The sequence below is a fragment of the Curcuma longa genome, chromosome 20 (assembly GCF_044706935.1).
Source record: "Curcuma longa cultivar G26 ecotype Majalengka, Jawa Barat chromosome 20, ITB_CL_G26_1.1, whole genome shotgun sequence".
Classification (NCBI taxonomy): Eukaryota; Viridiplantae; Streptophyta; class Magnoliopsida; order Zingiberales; family Zingiberaceae; genus Curcuma; species Curcuma longa.
The window spans coordinates 6,892,061-6,907,781 of NC_133880.1; the positions used below are offsets into that span (position 1 = coordinate 6,892,061).

At 37.8% G+C, this 15,721-nt stretch overlaps 2 protein-coding genes across 2 annotated transcripts; both read right to left on the minus strand.

The window, feature by feature from the left end:
• Nucleotides 1–632: 632 nt before the first annotated feature.
• On the minus strand, nucleotides 633–4,002 carry LOC141814024 (uncharacterized). Its single transcript, XM_074702024.1, has 2 exons — nucleotides 3,165–4,002; nucleotides 633–1,194 (listed from the first exon to the last, which is right to left on the minus strand). Exons 1-2 carry the CDS (start codon nucleotides 3,925–3,927, stop codon nucleotides 866–868), a joined length of 1,092 nt encoding a protein of 363 aa, XP_074558125.1. The 5' UTR covers nucleotides 3,928–4,002; the 3' UTR covers nucleotides 633–865.
• A 1,450-nt stretch (nucleotides 4,003–5,452) lies between these two features.
• LOC141814025 (uncharacterized) lies at nucleotides 5,453–10,751 on the minus strand. The gene is made up of 4 exons (XM_074702025.1): nucleotides 10,444–10,751; nucleotides 9,945–10,375; nucleotides 7,976–8,086; nucleotides 5,453–5,941 (listed from the first exon to the last, which is right to left on the minus strand). The coding sequence occupies exons 1-4, from the start codon at nucleotides 10,643–10,645 to the stop codon at nucleotides 5,777–5,779; spliced, it is 909 nt and encodes a 302-aa protein (XP_074558126.1). The 5' UTR covers nucleotides 10,646–10,751; the 3' UTR covers nucleotides 5,453–5,776.
• Nucleotides 10,752–15,721: the final 4,970 nt, after the last annotated feature.

The window sequence follows — 15,721 nt, forward strand, 5'->3', positions numbered from 1 at the left end:
GGTTTTTATTGAAAAATTCGATCGGTTCGATTGGTTCAAAAAAAATCGATTTATTCGATTTTTGATTAATTCGGTTCAATTCAATTTGATTTTAACCGAATACTCACCTCTACTTCTCATTCATCTTTATTCTTATTTTATATTTATATTAAATAAATAAATATAATCATCCAAATTAATCGTGTTTAAAACATTAAATGCTAACTTATATGTGAGGGTGTTTAAAACATTAAATGCTAACTTATATGTGAGGGTAATAACACTTATCCACATTGATTCTGACACGTTAACACCAATATGGATATTTTAATAGAAAAAACATCAAATACAATGAAGAAAAATAACTATATTTGAAAAATCTTAATAGTTTATTTATATTAAATTAGTTTTAATTTAGAATAAAATACTAATAATTTAAATTGCAACGTAAGGTCTCAAATAGGTGGACTTAATAGGTGACTTAAGTCCAACGAGTGCAATTTATGCTCATATTATGCGGCATCTTGAGTCCTACAACAAGCACAATTAAGTGACTTAAGTTTAACAACGAGCACAATTTTTGTAGTTAGTGGTCATCAAGTGGAACCAACCTTTAAACATATCGAAGATGATAAGTAGGAGAATGATAAAGATGAAGTAATATCGAACCTTTAAACATATCGAACCTTTTAACAGTGATTCACTCTTTCAATAACCTGCTATTATTGCCTGTCATCATAGGACAATATATATACACAAGCTAACAGTTGACCTGTACCGACTAGTAATATTTGTTTGTCTAAAGCTATCTTTCTGGCACGGGGACGATCTTCCAAGTGAATCACTATAGATAATGTGTAGTTGTTCTATTGAACAAGGTAGAATGTCATTTTAGAGGGAGCTTTCGAGATTCAGAGTACCAGCGCATGTAGCATGATTCAAGGTTAGGCCAGTCAGAATCAGCACTGATGAAGTGATGAAACCAGAGAGATAGAACATCTTCTTGCTCCTCCCAAGTAAGTTTCTCGATCGTTTCCTCCAATATGCTGACCATATCTGCTTTCTCTCGAATGCTTAATATGGGATTGTCAACTCCGCAGCATGCATGGCAAAGCAATGGCAACCATGTCTTCAACATCGCCAATCGAGAGCTTGCGGTATCTATCCCATCATCTCGCCCCAATTCCTTAGAGTTGGTGTGCTTGAACATAAATACTATGAACACAACAATAGAAAGATAATCAGTAGTGTGTTACCGAATCAGTGGTTCATAACTTAGCTTTGAACATAATAATGGAGAGGAAAAATATGTTGCAGAATGTTAACAAGAAAAGATTGATACCTGAAGATTGTTTTAATCTGAAAAAAAAAAGAAATTTCTACCATTTCCTAAATGAAGAACAATTGCTTGTTTGTTTAATATTTTGTTTCTTCTTTTTTGACACAAGCATTGGTTATGTAAAAGGGTTGATTTTTAAGAATGCATTGCTCACATTGGTTCAACATTAAGATTGTAATTGCTGTATCTGTAATCAAACAGACTGATCTTATCAATGTTTTCAGACAAAGTACTCTGACCCAAAACCAAGGAAAATAAAATTAGGATTACATGATAAAAAATTGATAAGTGAACGACTCATTCAGTTGTGTACTCAAAAAATAGGGGGGAAAACATCTTCAAAACAGTTTGCAATCTGCTTGAAGGTTTGCAATGTCATGCTGTTTCTGGAATAAATTGATTCAATGAATACTGAGATCTGAGATCCAGCGATCAATTTAAAACTGTACTTATTTGGTTTGAGAAGACAAAATCTGATTCACCTTGGCATGTTAGAGTTTGATTACTCATAGGATTATCCACATTACTGTCATAATTAAGATATCAACTCAATATGTGGTGGAGAAAATTTACAGCGGTAAGAAAGCCTTCAATATGTGGTGTATTAATATTTCATTAGTGTCAATAAATCTATTTAGGTAGATTTCCCAAAGAGAGTGATCCAATAGTTATATGGGTTAAAAGATAGGTGTAATGAAAGGATTAAATCCCCATTAGGGGATTAAGTCTCCATTTGATGGGCTTATACTTGAAGTGTTGGATTCAGGTCAACCCCTTGCTTGCCATTGCATTCGGTTTCTATCTAATTTTGCCTTGTAGAGAATGATAACTAGATCCTGGATACATCATTTGGTTTGTTTCGATGTATCATTAATGCTTTTAGTCAAAGCTAATAAGGGATATCTACCATCATCAAGCTATAGCTTTGATAGTCTCAAGCATTTAGGATCAGCTACATGGATGTATTCCTCAATTAATCTCGATGAAAGACTCTATCATTATAACACCAAAATCTCTTAAGTTACTGTCTATAAGATGGAAAACAAGTATCTACTATGTCACCAGTATATCTATTAATGATTGTCGATGAATTTATGAGTCACATTCAAATTTATATGCATATTTTTGAGATTACTAAATTAATAAGACATTTAACTTGAGCAAAAGTCAACTCCTAGCAGCCAAGGATTACACTAATACACTAACTAGAAGCAAAAAAACAAATACACATAGTGTAGCTTCAGTAATTAAGAAAAGAACAACCAAAATAGTCAAGAGAAATATGAAAGAGAGGTCATAATAAACAAAGGATCCTAAGGAATGAATTTCCTATCAATTAAACAAAATGGTTGAAGTGAAGAGGAGCTCATTGTTAGCTCATTGCAGTAATCTAATATTTATCAAATGTAATGATGTGTGTTTTTTTAAATTTACTTAGATCTGAAAGATTCACAACATCAAGTATCTTGCTTCATGGAAAGCAACTTGGGAGCATTTATCTCTCAAGGAAACAAATATTTTATTTGTCAGTCCTTATCATTTATCTCTCAGCTTTGTTTCAGCCTTCATATGGTGTCCAAAAGTGAAGTAGCATTTCTAATTGTCAGTCCCTACCCCTCAGCCTTCATATGGTGTGTATAGAAATATTGTTCATCATAGAAGTATTTGACAAAATTAAATTTTCTGTAACTCTGATGTGATCGGACGCAAGAAAATAAATTGAATGATTTTTTTTAAAAAAAAAGGCTCCAGAAGATGCTTTTCTCGGCCATGGCCGCTAAGAAGAGAAAGGCTCCAAAGCTTCTTCCAATCATCAATCGTAAGGCAGAGGGAAAAGGATAGTTACCGCAAACCCGAACAAGCCCGACTTGAAGCCGCGGCTCGGCGGAGATGGCGAGCGCTGCGAGCCATGACGCCGACCCCCACGATGCCACCGCCTCTGAGGCGCCGCCGTTCTCTGCCATCTTCTGCCCAAGCCACAGTGTCTCCGCCGCTAGCTTCTCCGCAGACGCGCCGAATCTCCCATCTCCCGCCGGCGCGACCCACCTCCTCACTCTCGACCTCAGCGCTCCCAGCGCTTCCATGATCTTTCCTCCACCCCCTGATGCCGGAGACGCCTCCGCCTCGACGGCGGCCTCGAGGAGGGCGATCGACCTCGCGAACGTGGCGGCTAGCGCGGAGCGGTTGAGCTCCTGGAGCTCGTCCGAGCCGCCGACAAGGTTCCCATCGAGGATGCGCTCCGCGATGGAGCGGACGAGGTCGTATTTACGGGACGCGACGGGGACGAGAGACACGGCGGAGAGGACGCGCGAGAGGGCGCGACCGGCGCTCGTGGAATCGGCGGGGGAAGGGAGCGGGAGCGGCGGGGCGGAGGTGCGAGGTAAAGGAGGGGAGGGAGGTGCAAAGGAGGGAAGGCGAGAGAGGAGAAGGGAGAGGATCGAGAAAAGGATGTGGAGGGAGAAGAAGAGGAAGCGGCCGAGGATCCGACCGCCGTCGCCGGAGGAGACGAGGAATAAGCGCGGGCCTTCGGAGAGAAAACGGAGAAAGAGGGAGTTGAGGGCGTCGATGCAGACGCCGGCGGCGCCGACAAACTTCATGTTCTCCGCCATTGGAAGAGAAACTTGAGGAGGTACGAAAACGCTAACCTGGATTTATAGGGATTCTAAATTACGAGGATGCCACGGTGGACTGGCCAAAAAGAGAATCTGGGGTAACCAAACGACAGCTGAGAAACACGTTACGAAGAAAAAAAAAATCAATATAAAAACAATTTAATAAAAATTATGGTAAATAATTGATTGAATTGAAATTTTTTATCAACCTCTAATAAGAAATTTACCTTTTTTTTTAAATAAAAAATTATTTTTTTATAGAGATATCTAGTTTTCATCGACAAATTTTGAAATGAATGACAATCTGATCTTATATTTCATTTAACAAATAAATTAAAAAATGAGAGACTAATTTTGAGATGAATGACGATCTTATCTTATATTTCATCTAGTAAATAAATCTAAAAAATGAAAATTACTCCTAACGTAACATCTAAGTACATGTGAATTTTAAATTTTAATTATTTATCTTTTACTATTTTTTCTTCAGCAAAAATGGACCCATGATTATTTATGAGGAGCTAACTTAAAAAACTACAATTGATTACTACCGTCTACGAAAAGAACATTGTCTCAGTCGTCAAAATTTAATTCTTATTCACTTCCCAGGATGCCCGGTCTTCCCTGAATGCCCGGTCGAGCTCCAATACAATAAGGTTCTACATCAAAGATAGGGACTCATTTTAAATCCCTACCTCTTACAGATTCTGTCTTTCCTAATCGGGTCCTATCTTCTATCCAAAGAGTGGCTCTACCGCGATTTTAATAATTAATAAGACCAGGTGCCCTACCCTACTCCTACATGAAAGGAGGCGAAAGGTTCGGATTTGCTTATACGGATTCGGGCTCGGGACTTTAAATCTTTATATGCCCTTGCATTATGAGTTGAATCCGGTTCTGTCCCGGTAGAGTCAGTAGGTTTTATATCCTGTACTAACCAACTCAATTATGTCCCAAGAACTTATTTTTTACTACCTCTTTACAAAAAGATGAAATCTGCTATCCAACGACCCCACACAGTCGACCCCATAATTATTTATGATGAAGTAAATCTAGAAATGACAATTAACCACAACATAAGATATTGTTTTGACTTCGTCAAAATTTGAACCTCTTAATCACTTTTACAATTCTGTTCCATTGTAAGCAACTCAAATATGTCCGGGGCCTTATCTGTTACTACCATATCATATCTTAGGGGGACATATTTAATTGTTAATTCAAAAGTTGATCATGTTCCAATTAAAATCATATCTCAGTTAGAATTTCCATTTTTTTCCTCCGTAATGAAGATAAATCAGAATTGAACTGAATTCAAATGATTCAAAATCATGAGCATCAGCATATTACACATTTAGATTGATATCGATGAATTTATATCTATGCATGGCATTCAAATAACATTCATATAAAAGAAATAAAAAAACGGTGCAATATTTAACAAAATTAGAATAGGATGAAAATAAAAAATAATAATATATGAAAGAATACAAAAATTATTAAGAAAAAAGAACTTGTTGGTAGAAATTTTGCCACTTTGATTTTCAGAACTTGATCATTTTTGCTAGCAATCAAAAGAAAAACATTACAAACTTTGAAGAGAACATGGATTCCTAATAAAACAAGAATAATCCTGTTCAAGCTCTATGCATTGAAAGGTTTCCATTCCTCCCTCTCTGACTTGAACAACTTTTTGAGTCATTTGGGCTCCCAATACTGCAACACTTATTCACCTATATGCCAATGGCAAGTGCTTATCTGATACTTCTTCCAAATCTTTACAACTCGGTAAAAATGAAAAGGATTTGTCTCGATGTCGTTCGAGACATCCGCTGCTTCTAATGTTTCATCCAAGATGTCTTTCTGACTGGGTTTCCAGTTCCAGTTCTTTCTTCACCGAAATGGGATTATTAGTTGCAGAACTACTTTCTGAAGAGCTCTGCTTGGTATCCAAAAATCTTCCTAGCTTGCCAATTGCAAGGATCAATTCCAGCTGCTTCTGTTGTTGCTCCTGTAATAAAGGTGTGATAGGAAAAAATAGCATTAAAACAAGCTAGAAACTTATAAGCAACTTTGATAGTTTCAATCATGGAAAACACTAAGTACTTGAGAAGGTTTCAATGATCGTTCTTTTCTAAGTTGATGTGTTCTGAGCCATACATTAGTTCCTCATGAAGTTCTCTACTGCTGTTCTCTAACTGCCCCATAACTATTGATTCATGCAAATACTTTGTTTTAGCCTCATCACTAGTACAAGTGTTGAACATGCAAAAAATTTGTGAATAAAACAAGAAAGAAACTTATTGGCAACTTTGATAATTTCAAACATTAAGGGTATTTTTGTAATCATCATAGAGAGAAGAAAATAGATGAGAAGGTCTTAACGATTCTATTCTAAGTTAATGTACTCTAGTTTGCTTTACTAAAGAGAATGGATTATTTAGTAAACTAAGAATAAACTAAGTGTAGGACATGGAAAAAAAGTGTCAATCAAACAAGAGAAACTTATTGTCAACTTCGATATTTTCATAACAAAGTATTTGAGAAGGTTTTAATGATAATTCTTTTCTAAGTTCATATGCTGTTAAAGAGAATGGATAATTTGATAAGTTAAGAAGACAAATCGACATTAGTGTTCTTCACGAAGTTCTTTCTCTACTAGTGCTTGCTACCTACCAAAAACCGTTCATTAATTCAAATACATTTTTTCAGCATTGCTTGGATAGCCGAACATGGAAAACATGTGTCAGTAAAACAAGCTAGAACTTTTTCAGTAACTTCGATAATTTCAAAAACAGGTCTGATTGCAATGGCATAGGGCACAAAGTACTTAAGAAGGTATTTATGATAATTCTGTTCAAGTTAATGTACTACAGTTTGCTTTACTAAAGAGAATGGGTAACTTAATAACAACCAATCCACCATTTTGTTCCTCATGGAATTCGCTAGTGGGTCCCTACCTGCTGCAAAACCATCAATTCACTCAAATACTAGTTTTAACATTATTTTAATTGGGTTTCTCAGACGGAGCAAACTTAAAATAGATTTACTTTCCTTTGTGTATTATATAGTGATAGGTTGCTTAAGGAATAACAATAGCAATTGCAAAGTTGATGAAGCTCTACATGTACAGATCATGCTCCTACCCATTTCCATCTATTTTATGCCTAGGAAACATCAATCCTTAATTTCTCCGATCAATTAGGAAGAAGATAATGAAGAAAACACCAAGCCTGCAGACTTCACCAAACATTCAACAACATAATAAGCCCTATGTCCCAAATACTTGGATCAGTGTCATCATTCATGCACTCTTTTTTTAAGTTTTCTTTTATAACTTCATTTGCTTCTAAAACTTGTAACTCTAATTGATTTGGTCCTATTTGAACATATCTATACTATTCAATAACATAATCAAGCCATATGTCCCAAGTGTTGGATCAGTTTCGTGCTCTCCTTTTGAGCCATGTATACTAAGCTTGTTTAATTTTTTTAGAAATTTCTTTTTTGTAACTTCATTTGCCTCTTAAATTTGTAAGGTCAATTAATTTGGTTCTCTTTGACCATATCTATGCCATTCATCTAGCGCAAGCTCCTAGTACATTCACATATCCATCTCAACATTTTCATTTCTACCGTTTTTTTAAGATAAAAATTCTATTTTCTTAGTAGTTGAACCATTCTTTTATAAATGTTTCTAGGTATATAGTTATAAACTCTGCTCTCGATTTTAGCTATCACGATTTTGTATGAATAACTTTTTTAATATCTCTTATGCATAATAATAGATTTACAGTAAAAATATTCTTGTTCATCTTATTTGATTCTTTCTATACTTCTTCCTTTTAAAATTTCTCAACTTGCCTTTCCTATATTCAACTTAGTTCCACTAAAACTTCATCAAATTTTAAATAATTCAAATATTTATTCAGAAAAAATAAACTCGATGGAAACTACCAGACCAAGACGTTGCAGCTAATTAGTACTTGTACAAATCTGTAATTGAGATTATAAAAAGACATTTTCTTGTAATACAAAGCCTCACCTGCATTCCCAACAAAATCTTTTGGATTTCTCTAAGCTCTTTCTCAAGAATTTCCTCTTGTATAGCTAATGCTCGAGTAGCTTCGGAATTCTTCTGTGCTAAGGCTGCTGTCTGCAGAATCAAATTATGCATTTGGAGTTAATCAACCCATATACTTATTAGGCAAAAGAAAAGCATGAAGAGAGAAAATAGAAAGTTTAAGTTGACAGAAAAAGTTATAGAATAATATAGATGGCTAATTTGTACAAATGTCTCCTTTTTTTCTGTTTTGTAAAAGGGGCACAAGGAACAAAGAATATTTTTCATTTTAAGTTTCAAGGTTCAGCATATTATAAGAGAAGGTTATATTTCTATCTACACTTCTTTTGGTCTTGGCTAATGTAGCTTTCCTAGATCATATCCAAAAAAGATTCTCTTGCCAAAAGTTAGACAAATTCCTGATCATTCAGCAAGGCAAATAACTTTTGTCTACTATTTTACTGAATCAATTGCTATGTAATACAAAGATTAAGCATCAGTTACTTATCGAAGCTACACAAAAATGCAAAAATAGCTGAGTATGTAGTAAAATCAGCAAAGCCAATCTTTTTGCTCTCAGGCGTCAACATTAGCTGCATATGCTCATAAAGGTATTGTACATAAGAATGATACTAATGGGATAATAACCATGTCTTAGGTTCCAAAGTCCTTTATATTACATATTAATAGTATTTTATAATAAAGGTTCCAATGGGTATTGCTTGAATGGCTTGCTATCTCAGATTATTGCAGAGTCTAGCCTCAATTATATGGGGTTTAGTAATTTTGGTAAATAAACACATTTATAATAAATCTACACACAAAATTTGCAAGTCATTAAGGATGCAACTATCTAGATTGTTCTCTTTCTTAATATTCCAATAATTAATTAGCCACGCACTTGAACATGGTAGTATAGAAGAAGGTCTAGGTTCAAATCATACAATTGCCAATAATATATCTCATCAATACATGCATTCGGTGGGTGGGCAGTAAAGTGAAGTATACCAACCCATATATGAAGGTGAGCATTAAAGATGCAACTACAGAGATTGGTCCCTTTCCTAATGGTTTGAGTTCTGGGGATAATCAGTTAATGAATCAACTTTCACAAGTTATAACATCTTTCAGTAGACACAACTTTTCTTTTACAACATCTACCGGAATAAAGACTTAGCATGCTAATGGTGCCCAACACCAGACCCTTTTGAAACGTTGCCTCAAAGAAATCCTGGTCTTGCTTTTTAAGCAAAGTATTGTGTGTAACAAATCTTCCTTGACAAGGCATTCGCAGATCGTGCTTAGTTTTCATATACTTATGCTTATAGTTGGTTTGCTTCATAATGCGTGCTAATATGGAGCCTAGTCAACACTGTACTTGTGTTTTGGATAAGTTTCACAAGACATGGTATAGTTATACAGCATCCTGTTCGCACAACACTTACAGTTGGAGTGGAGTAGCTGTGGTATTAACTAGAGTGTTGGCAGGGCATTTGTTGACCAGACGCCACGTCTGCATTGTAGTGCAGGTATTAACAGTCCTAGATTTCTGCAATAGTTGTAAAAATCCAGTTGTCTAAGTTTGACTGAATTTAACAACTATCTTTTATGTTGCTAAACGATACACCTCTGCATAGTTAACTCCTAACCTTTCTGTATAATAGTTCCAGTAAGTAAGGTAGAGCATCTGATGCATCCATTGTAAGATTTTGTAAGTAGTAACTGTTTGATGCCTATTGCTGCCTACGGTGTACTGAAAAAGACTAAACTTTAGATGAGGTATGTACAATGCTACCGCATTCAGTTGTGTCGTAGTAATAGAATGCAATTTTGCTGTGGACATGTGATTGCAACCAGATATAGTGGATAAAAACCCAGCTGAGGAGTACTATGATAAAAAGGATTCTGCAAAGCATACGATTTATAAGAAAAAAGATAAGATTGGTATTACCTCGCGAATGGGTTCTTTTAAGGCCTTCTTAGTGAGTCTAAACCTAGTATCAAGCTTCTCAAGTTGCTTAGATAAAACCCTAATGATGGTGGCCGAGCTCCGGATATCCTCTTCCACCTTCTCGAGCCTCCCAACAAAACCAACCACCACCCCGTCTTTGTTCGCCCTGCAAATCCTCCGCCACTGCCTGCAACGAATCACACTCCCAACCACCACCGCTCCAACCAGCAGCGAGTATTGCAAGACGAAAATATTACTTCCAAACGACGTATGGAAACCCTTTGATGCTCCGGTAAATGCGCTACTCGCGAGGACCCAGATCGAACACATGATGGCTGGCACCACGCAGAGCACTTCGGCAACTAAAAGAAGCTCATCCAAACCCAGGTGGCCTCGAAAATCCCTGCTCGGGTTCCCAGCGATAGCATCACCTAAAAGATCGAATTTTTAAACTTTCCCCTAATGCTGGAGCTGATTCCAGGGATTGACCTCGCATTACCTGGGAAGGCGGCGCCGATTCTCCAGCGATACGCGTCGGCCGAAGGATGTGTTGGTGTCGCCTGCTGCAGAGGAAGTAGCTGCCGATCCCTCAGGAAGAGAAGCGAGCAGGAAACAGGAGTCGCGAATCGGGCGCGGCAGGGGCAAGCGGGGAGCGGGGGGAGGCGATCGAGGCGGGTGAGGGCGGTGGTTGCGATAGACATCTGCTCTCCCGGATTCAGGGGGAGGGGTGAGATGGAAGGTTCGGGCTGGGAGAGGAGCGGCGGAGCTGTTGAAGAAGGACACGCAGTGGGAATTGACGACGACGGACGGCACGAGAACGGAGATGAGGCGGCGGTGGTGGTTCGAAAAGATTAATATTTCACGTGGCTCACAAACTTCTCATTTTACCCCTCGAAGTTTCCGAAGTGACAGGTTTACCTCTGTAGGGCATCAAACAAGATTTTTTTAAAAATAAATATTAATATCTATTATTTCATGTTTTTAAGAGTTTAATTGATCATATAACTTACAAAGTATTTGTTATAATAGTATTTTTATTGATGTAAATGATTGTGTATTCATAGGTACTATAATCATTTATTTCAATTCAATATTCATTTTTCTTAATGATTGAATTCACAATGGGTTTAAATTTGTCGGTCCCTTTAGTTTGAAATATTTATTATCTAAAATGAGTATTTGAATGGAAAGATAAGATTTTATTGGGCAGTGAAATTAAATATCATTTGAAAATATGGGTAATTGACCTGTTGTCTTCCAAGCTTGATGTAGGGTAGATTGAAGAAATAATTGATGTAGGGGTTTTTTTTGTCTTTTCAAACTATCTATTTAATATGACAAAATATATGGGGGGTGCAATTGATCATTTTGAAACTTTAAGGACTAAATAATGATAAAAAAATGAGGCGAGATTTAAAATTATCATAAATTTATGAAACTCATATAAGAGTTTTAACATGCTGCCTTCGAGGTATAATTGAATTGCCTTCGAGGCATAGCTGAGTTGGTTACGACGTAGTAAATTTGTAGAAGAGGACAATGGTTCGAATCCTGGCGAAATAATACCCTCTTGCGTTGGTTGTGGGGCTGGCTAAGATGACGGATTTTACTTTTTTGCAGAACAATTACAGTAAATTTATCTTTTTATAGATAATCATAAGATCGATCATTTATCTGTTTTCAATATAAATTTAAATGAATTATATTTATTATTTTCAAATATTTAAAAGTACCACAAATTTGTAATTTGATTGAAGGAATAGTTGCATGAAGAATGAAAAATTGAAATACTCAATGCGGAAGAACCACACTTCTGCGCGAGCGGATAAAGGCCAGCCACTAAGGAGGGCACTAGCCGAAAGAGGGGAAAGAAAGACTATAAGGAATCGCCGGGACATAGCTAGACGAGCGAGGCCGCTAACCTCTATTTGCCCTTAAGCTCTCGCCTAGTCTATAGATAAGATCACTCTCTCTGACTGGGCTCCCTACTTCTAGAACTTCCGTCGCTCTCGCTCCTTCCTCAGCTCAGACCCTCATTCATTCGTGTGAAGTTTCGATCAGCATGAATTCGCTTAGTCTAGAGGCGCCGATCGGCTCTATATATGGTAGTCAGGAAGCATGAAAAGAACAGAACGCTAGCGGCTCTAGCTTTGACCCCTTTCGATCGCTAGCGGCTCTAACTTTGACCCGTCCCTTCGAGAGGCATCTCGCTCCGATCAATGAATGTTCTTTTGGATGCGTGTGATCCTTTCTTGATTCTTGAATAGATGAGCCTGAAGACGAGCCTTGCGTCGCAGATTGACACGTGACGCGAAGAGTGAAAGGAGGCGGTCCGGCTCTATTGGAAGGGAGCTGGCAAGAAGAGGGGAGCGGGAAGGCAAAGACAGAAAAGACTCAGACTAAGTTAAGTAGGACTAAGTCAATTGGGCTAATCTCTATGTCGATGCCGTAAGTTGGGCTAGGCTACTCTATCTCTATGTCGATGCTAATTATAAAGAAAATGAGATGTTGAACCTACGCTTATAAAGAAATGGGGGCCTCCTCCCCTTCTTCCTCCCATAATTGGGAGGGGCCTCTTTCTCCATCTCAGACATCTCCTTCTTCTATAAGTGCTTGGGAGGGTTGGATCAAACATCTCCATCTTCCATAATTGGGATAGAGCAGAGTTTACTTAGACAGAGGCTCATTACAAGATAAAAGAAGAGGTAGAAGACGGGCACTGAGCTCCGCTATCTATTCTATGGTCGGGAAGAGGCCTACGCCCACCCGAGAAGCCTAAGCCCAGTTTGCCCCCTAATATAGTTAAATTGCGGAAATAAACAGAGCTATAATTTCTTTATATTTATTTTAGGTAAATATCTCCTTTATATTGATTTTAGGCTTAGTCGTAAATAGCCCCTTTGGCTATTTATATGCCTCTGCGTAGCAGAGGTACTTATCTTATATTATATACAGTTAGTCTACGCCAAAGGGGCTATTTATCTCCTTTAGTCGTAAATAGCCCCAAAGGCTATTTCTTCTACTCAGCATAGCTGAGGTCTTTATATTATAGTAAGAGGGATTAGAACTTAATTATAGTAAGTAGGGCCTTTGGGGCTATTTATCTCCTTTCGTAAATAGCCCCAAAGGCTATTTATATGCCTCTGCGTAGCAGAGGTACTTATCTTATATTATATACAGTTAGTCTACGCCTTTGGGGCTATTTATCTCCTTAGTCGTAAATAGCCCCAAAGGCTATTTCTCTACTCTGCGTAGCAGAGGTACTTATATTATATACAGGCGGATTAGAACTTAATTATAGTAAGTAGGGCCAAAGGGGCTATTTATCTCCTTACATATAAGTCTTAGTCGTAAATAGCCCCTTTGGCTATTTCTCTCCCCAATATATATACAGGGGTAGCAGAGTTATATTATATACAGGCGGATTAGAACTTATATTATGAATGCAGGGCCAAAGGGGCTATTTATCTCCTTCCCATCTTTCTTTTTATCCCACATGTTACACCTTAGTAGTATTTCACTATCTTTTCTTTGACTCCTACCTGTCCTACCTGACTAGGATTTTCGCATTACTATCTGTATCTATCGCTAGAGTGAGTGCAATGCAATAAAGATCTTCCGAATTTACTATATTTTTGGGAGAATTTACTATTCTTTTTGGCTACTCCAATTTTTCTTAAATAAAAGAATGAATCGGCAATGAATCGACTCAACACACCTAGGAGTGGGTGAATCTACAAAGCCCGGTCTTCCGTACCGGGAATCGAACCCGTGCTTAGAAGAGAAGCTCATGAACTAGCAAATGAGCCTACCCATTTATCCATTTATTCGTTCGAGCCAACCTTGTTCCACGAGCCTTTACTATCTGAACCGGGGCTTGTTTGCCGACTTCTTGACTCTGCTGCACTTCGTTTACTCTGCCGCATCGCTTGACTCTTAGCTTGACTTTGCCCCTCGCATCCGTTCTTCTATCGCCTATAGGCGGGGACCGCCTAAAATCAATATAAATAAATTGTGGATAAATTATAGTAAGGGCGCATAGGATGGGACAGGGGGAGTGGAGCTCTTGGTTCTTTCGCTAGTGCTTTTGCTTTCTTCGTGCTCTCCGCCAGTGCTTTCTTCTCTCGTATTGTATGGGTACAGGTGGTCTAACTATTTCCAATGATCTTCCTCGGGCGGCAACCCATAGTTGAAGTCGATACGATAGTGATAGTTCAAGTCTTTCTTACTTAAGAATTGGGATTTACGTAGGAGCATTTTGACTAATTTACTTATGTATTAAATGTATTATCTTCCCTTCCCCCTTGAAATGCTAGAAGCCTAACAAAACTTGAATTAAATAGCGCAACCCAAAGAACAATATCCGAGATCGAGAACAAAGTTGAAGACTCCAACCTCGTATCCCATCTTGCTTCTGCTCTCCTGATGCCACCCGGAGACGAGATCGAGAACAAAGTCGAAGAATCCAACCTCGTATCAAACTCCAACACTGATCTGAGCTTACCTTGATCTTACTCAAAGGTATAGACAAACCATAAGAGATCATTCTACTTTCAATAAGACAATAATACCAAGAATAGCCTACTATCTAACAATAAGACCAAGAATAGAGCCTACTATCTAACAATCAATAATACCAAGAATAGCCCCTACTATCTCATTCTACTTTCTTTAAACCAAGAATACCAAGGGTTCATATCTATCAACTGCTCTAACTAGCAAAATCAAGAAGAACAATCGGAGCCACAACAGCTCTAACCGTTGTTTCTAATGCCGAAGACTCTAACCTTTGTTTCTAGTTCCGAACGAGGATACCAAACAGAACCAAAGAAAAAGAAGAAACAGTTCTAACCCGGATCAAATTCCTTTTCCCTTTCCCTTCCTTAGGCAAAGAATTCCTTCTCCCTTTCACTTCCTTAGGCAAATACAAAACCCAATACAAAATACTCTAAGCTTGATCCAATACAAATACTCTAACCTTGAGTCGATACAAGTAGTACAATATATCGACAAAACTTCTATGACTCCCAACCTGGTATGCTACCTTTCTCTGATCCCATCCAACCTGGTATGCTACCTTTCTTTCTTTCTCTGATCCCACCCAATAACCAACAACCAAAGAAGCCATCTGTCAACCTTTCTCTGATTCTGATGCAAGCTTGATCTTCCTCAATCAAAGAAGCTTGATCTTCCTCAAAGGACAATAAAACCATACCATATCATTCTACTTTTAGTAATTGCTGTTAATAACAAATACATACCAACCAAAATGCCTCACCCGCATACCTCCTAACAAAATCCCTCACCGAAGGAACAAGTTAATATCTAGCATACCCTTCTTCTTCCTTTTATGTGATGTCGCTAGATCAGATCAGATCTCGGTTGAAGCGTACCTCTTTCTTTCTTTTCTATCATCCCATTCTTCTCTTCCACGGTTCCCGGCTTTCTTCTCTTCCCAGCCGCATCTGCAGTAATGATTAGCCGAGGCTTCGTACTCCGAATGCAATCCCAAGAGTGAGCTACAGGGCCTACTCCCTTCTTTATCGATCTAAAAGCTACCAAGCAATCCTAAACTAGTCTATCTAAATCTAAACCAATCCTAAACTAGTCCATCTACTAGTAGAAGTGAGACATCCAATATAGTTTATCAGAAGCCCCCTCTTTGAGCCTACTCTTTTTCCTCAGCCCACTCTTTTTCCTCAATGGGATTCCGTTTATGTTAATAAAATTGAACAATGGTATTCGATTCGAGTTATGTTAATATGGGATTGGATTTC

What these genes read in the sequence shown, in the direction of transcription:
- LOC141814024 (XM_074702024.1), bottom strand. Translation starts at nt 3,927, where the DNA reads ATGGCGGAGAACATGAAGTTTGTCGGCGCCGCCGGCGTCTGCATCGAC. An exon ending in CGGGCTTGTTCGGGTTTGCG is followed by an intron (nt 1,195 to 3,164) that starts GTAACTATCCTT and finishes TTGTGTTCATAG; the next exon opens with TATTTATGTTCAAGCACACC.
- LOC141814025 (XM_074702025.1), bottom strand. Translation starts at nt 10,645, where the DNA reads ATGTCTATCGCAACCACCGCCCTCACCCGCCTCGATCGCCTCCCCCCG. An exon ending in TAAAAGAACCCATTCGCGAG is followed by an intron (nt 8,087 to 9,944) that starts GTAATACCAATC and finishes TTGATTCTGCAG; the next exon opens with ACAGCAGCCTTAGCACAGAA. An exon ending in AGATTTTGTTGGGAATGCAG is followed by an intron (nt 5,942 to 7,975) that starts GTGAGGCTTTGT and finishes CCTTTATTACAG; the next exon opens with GAGCAACAACAGAAGCAGCT.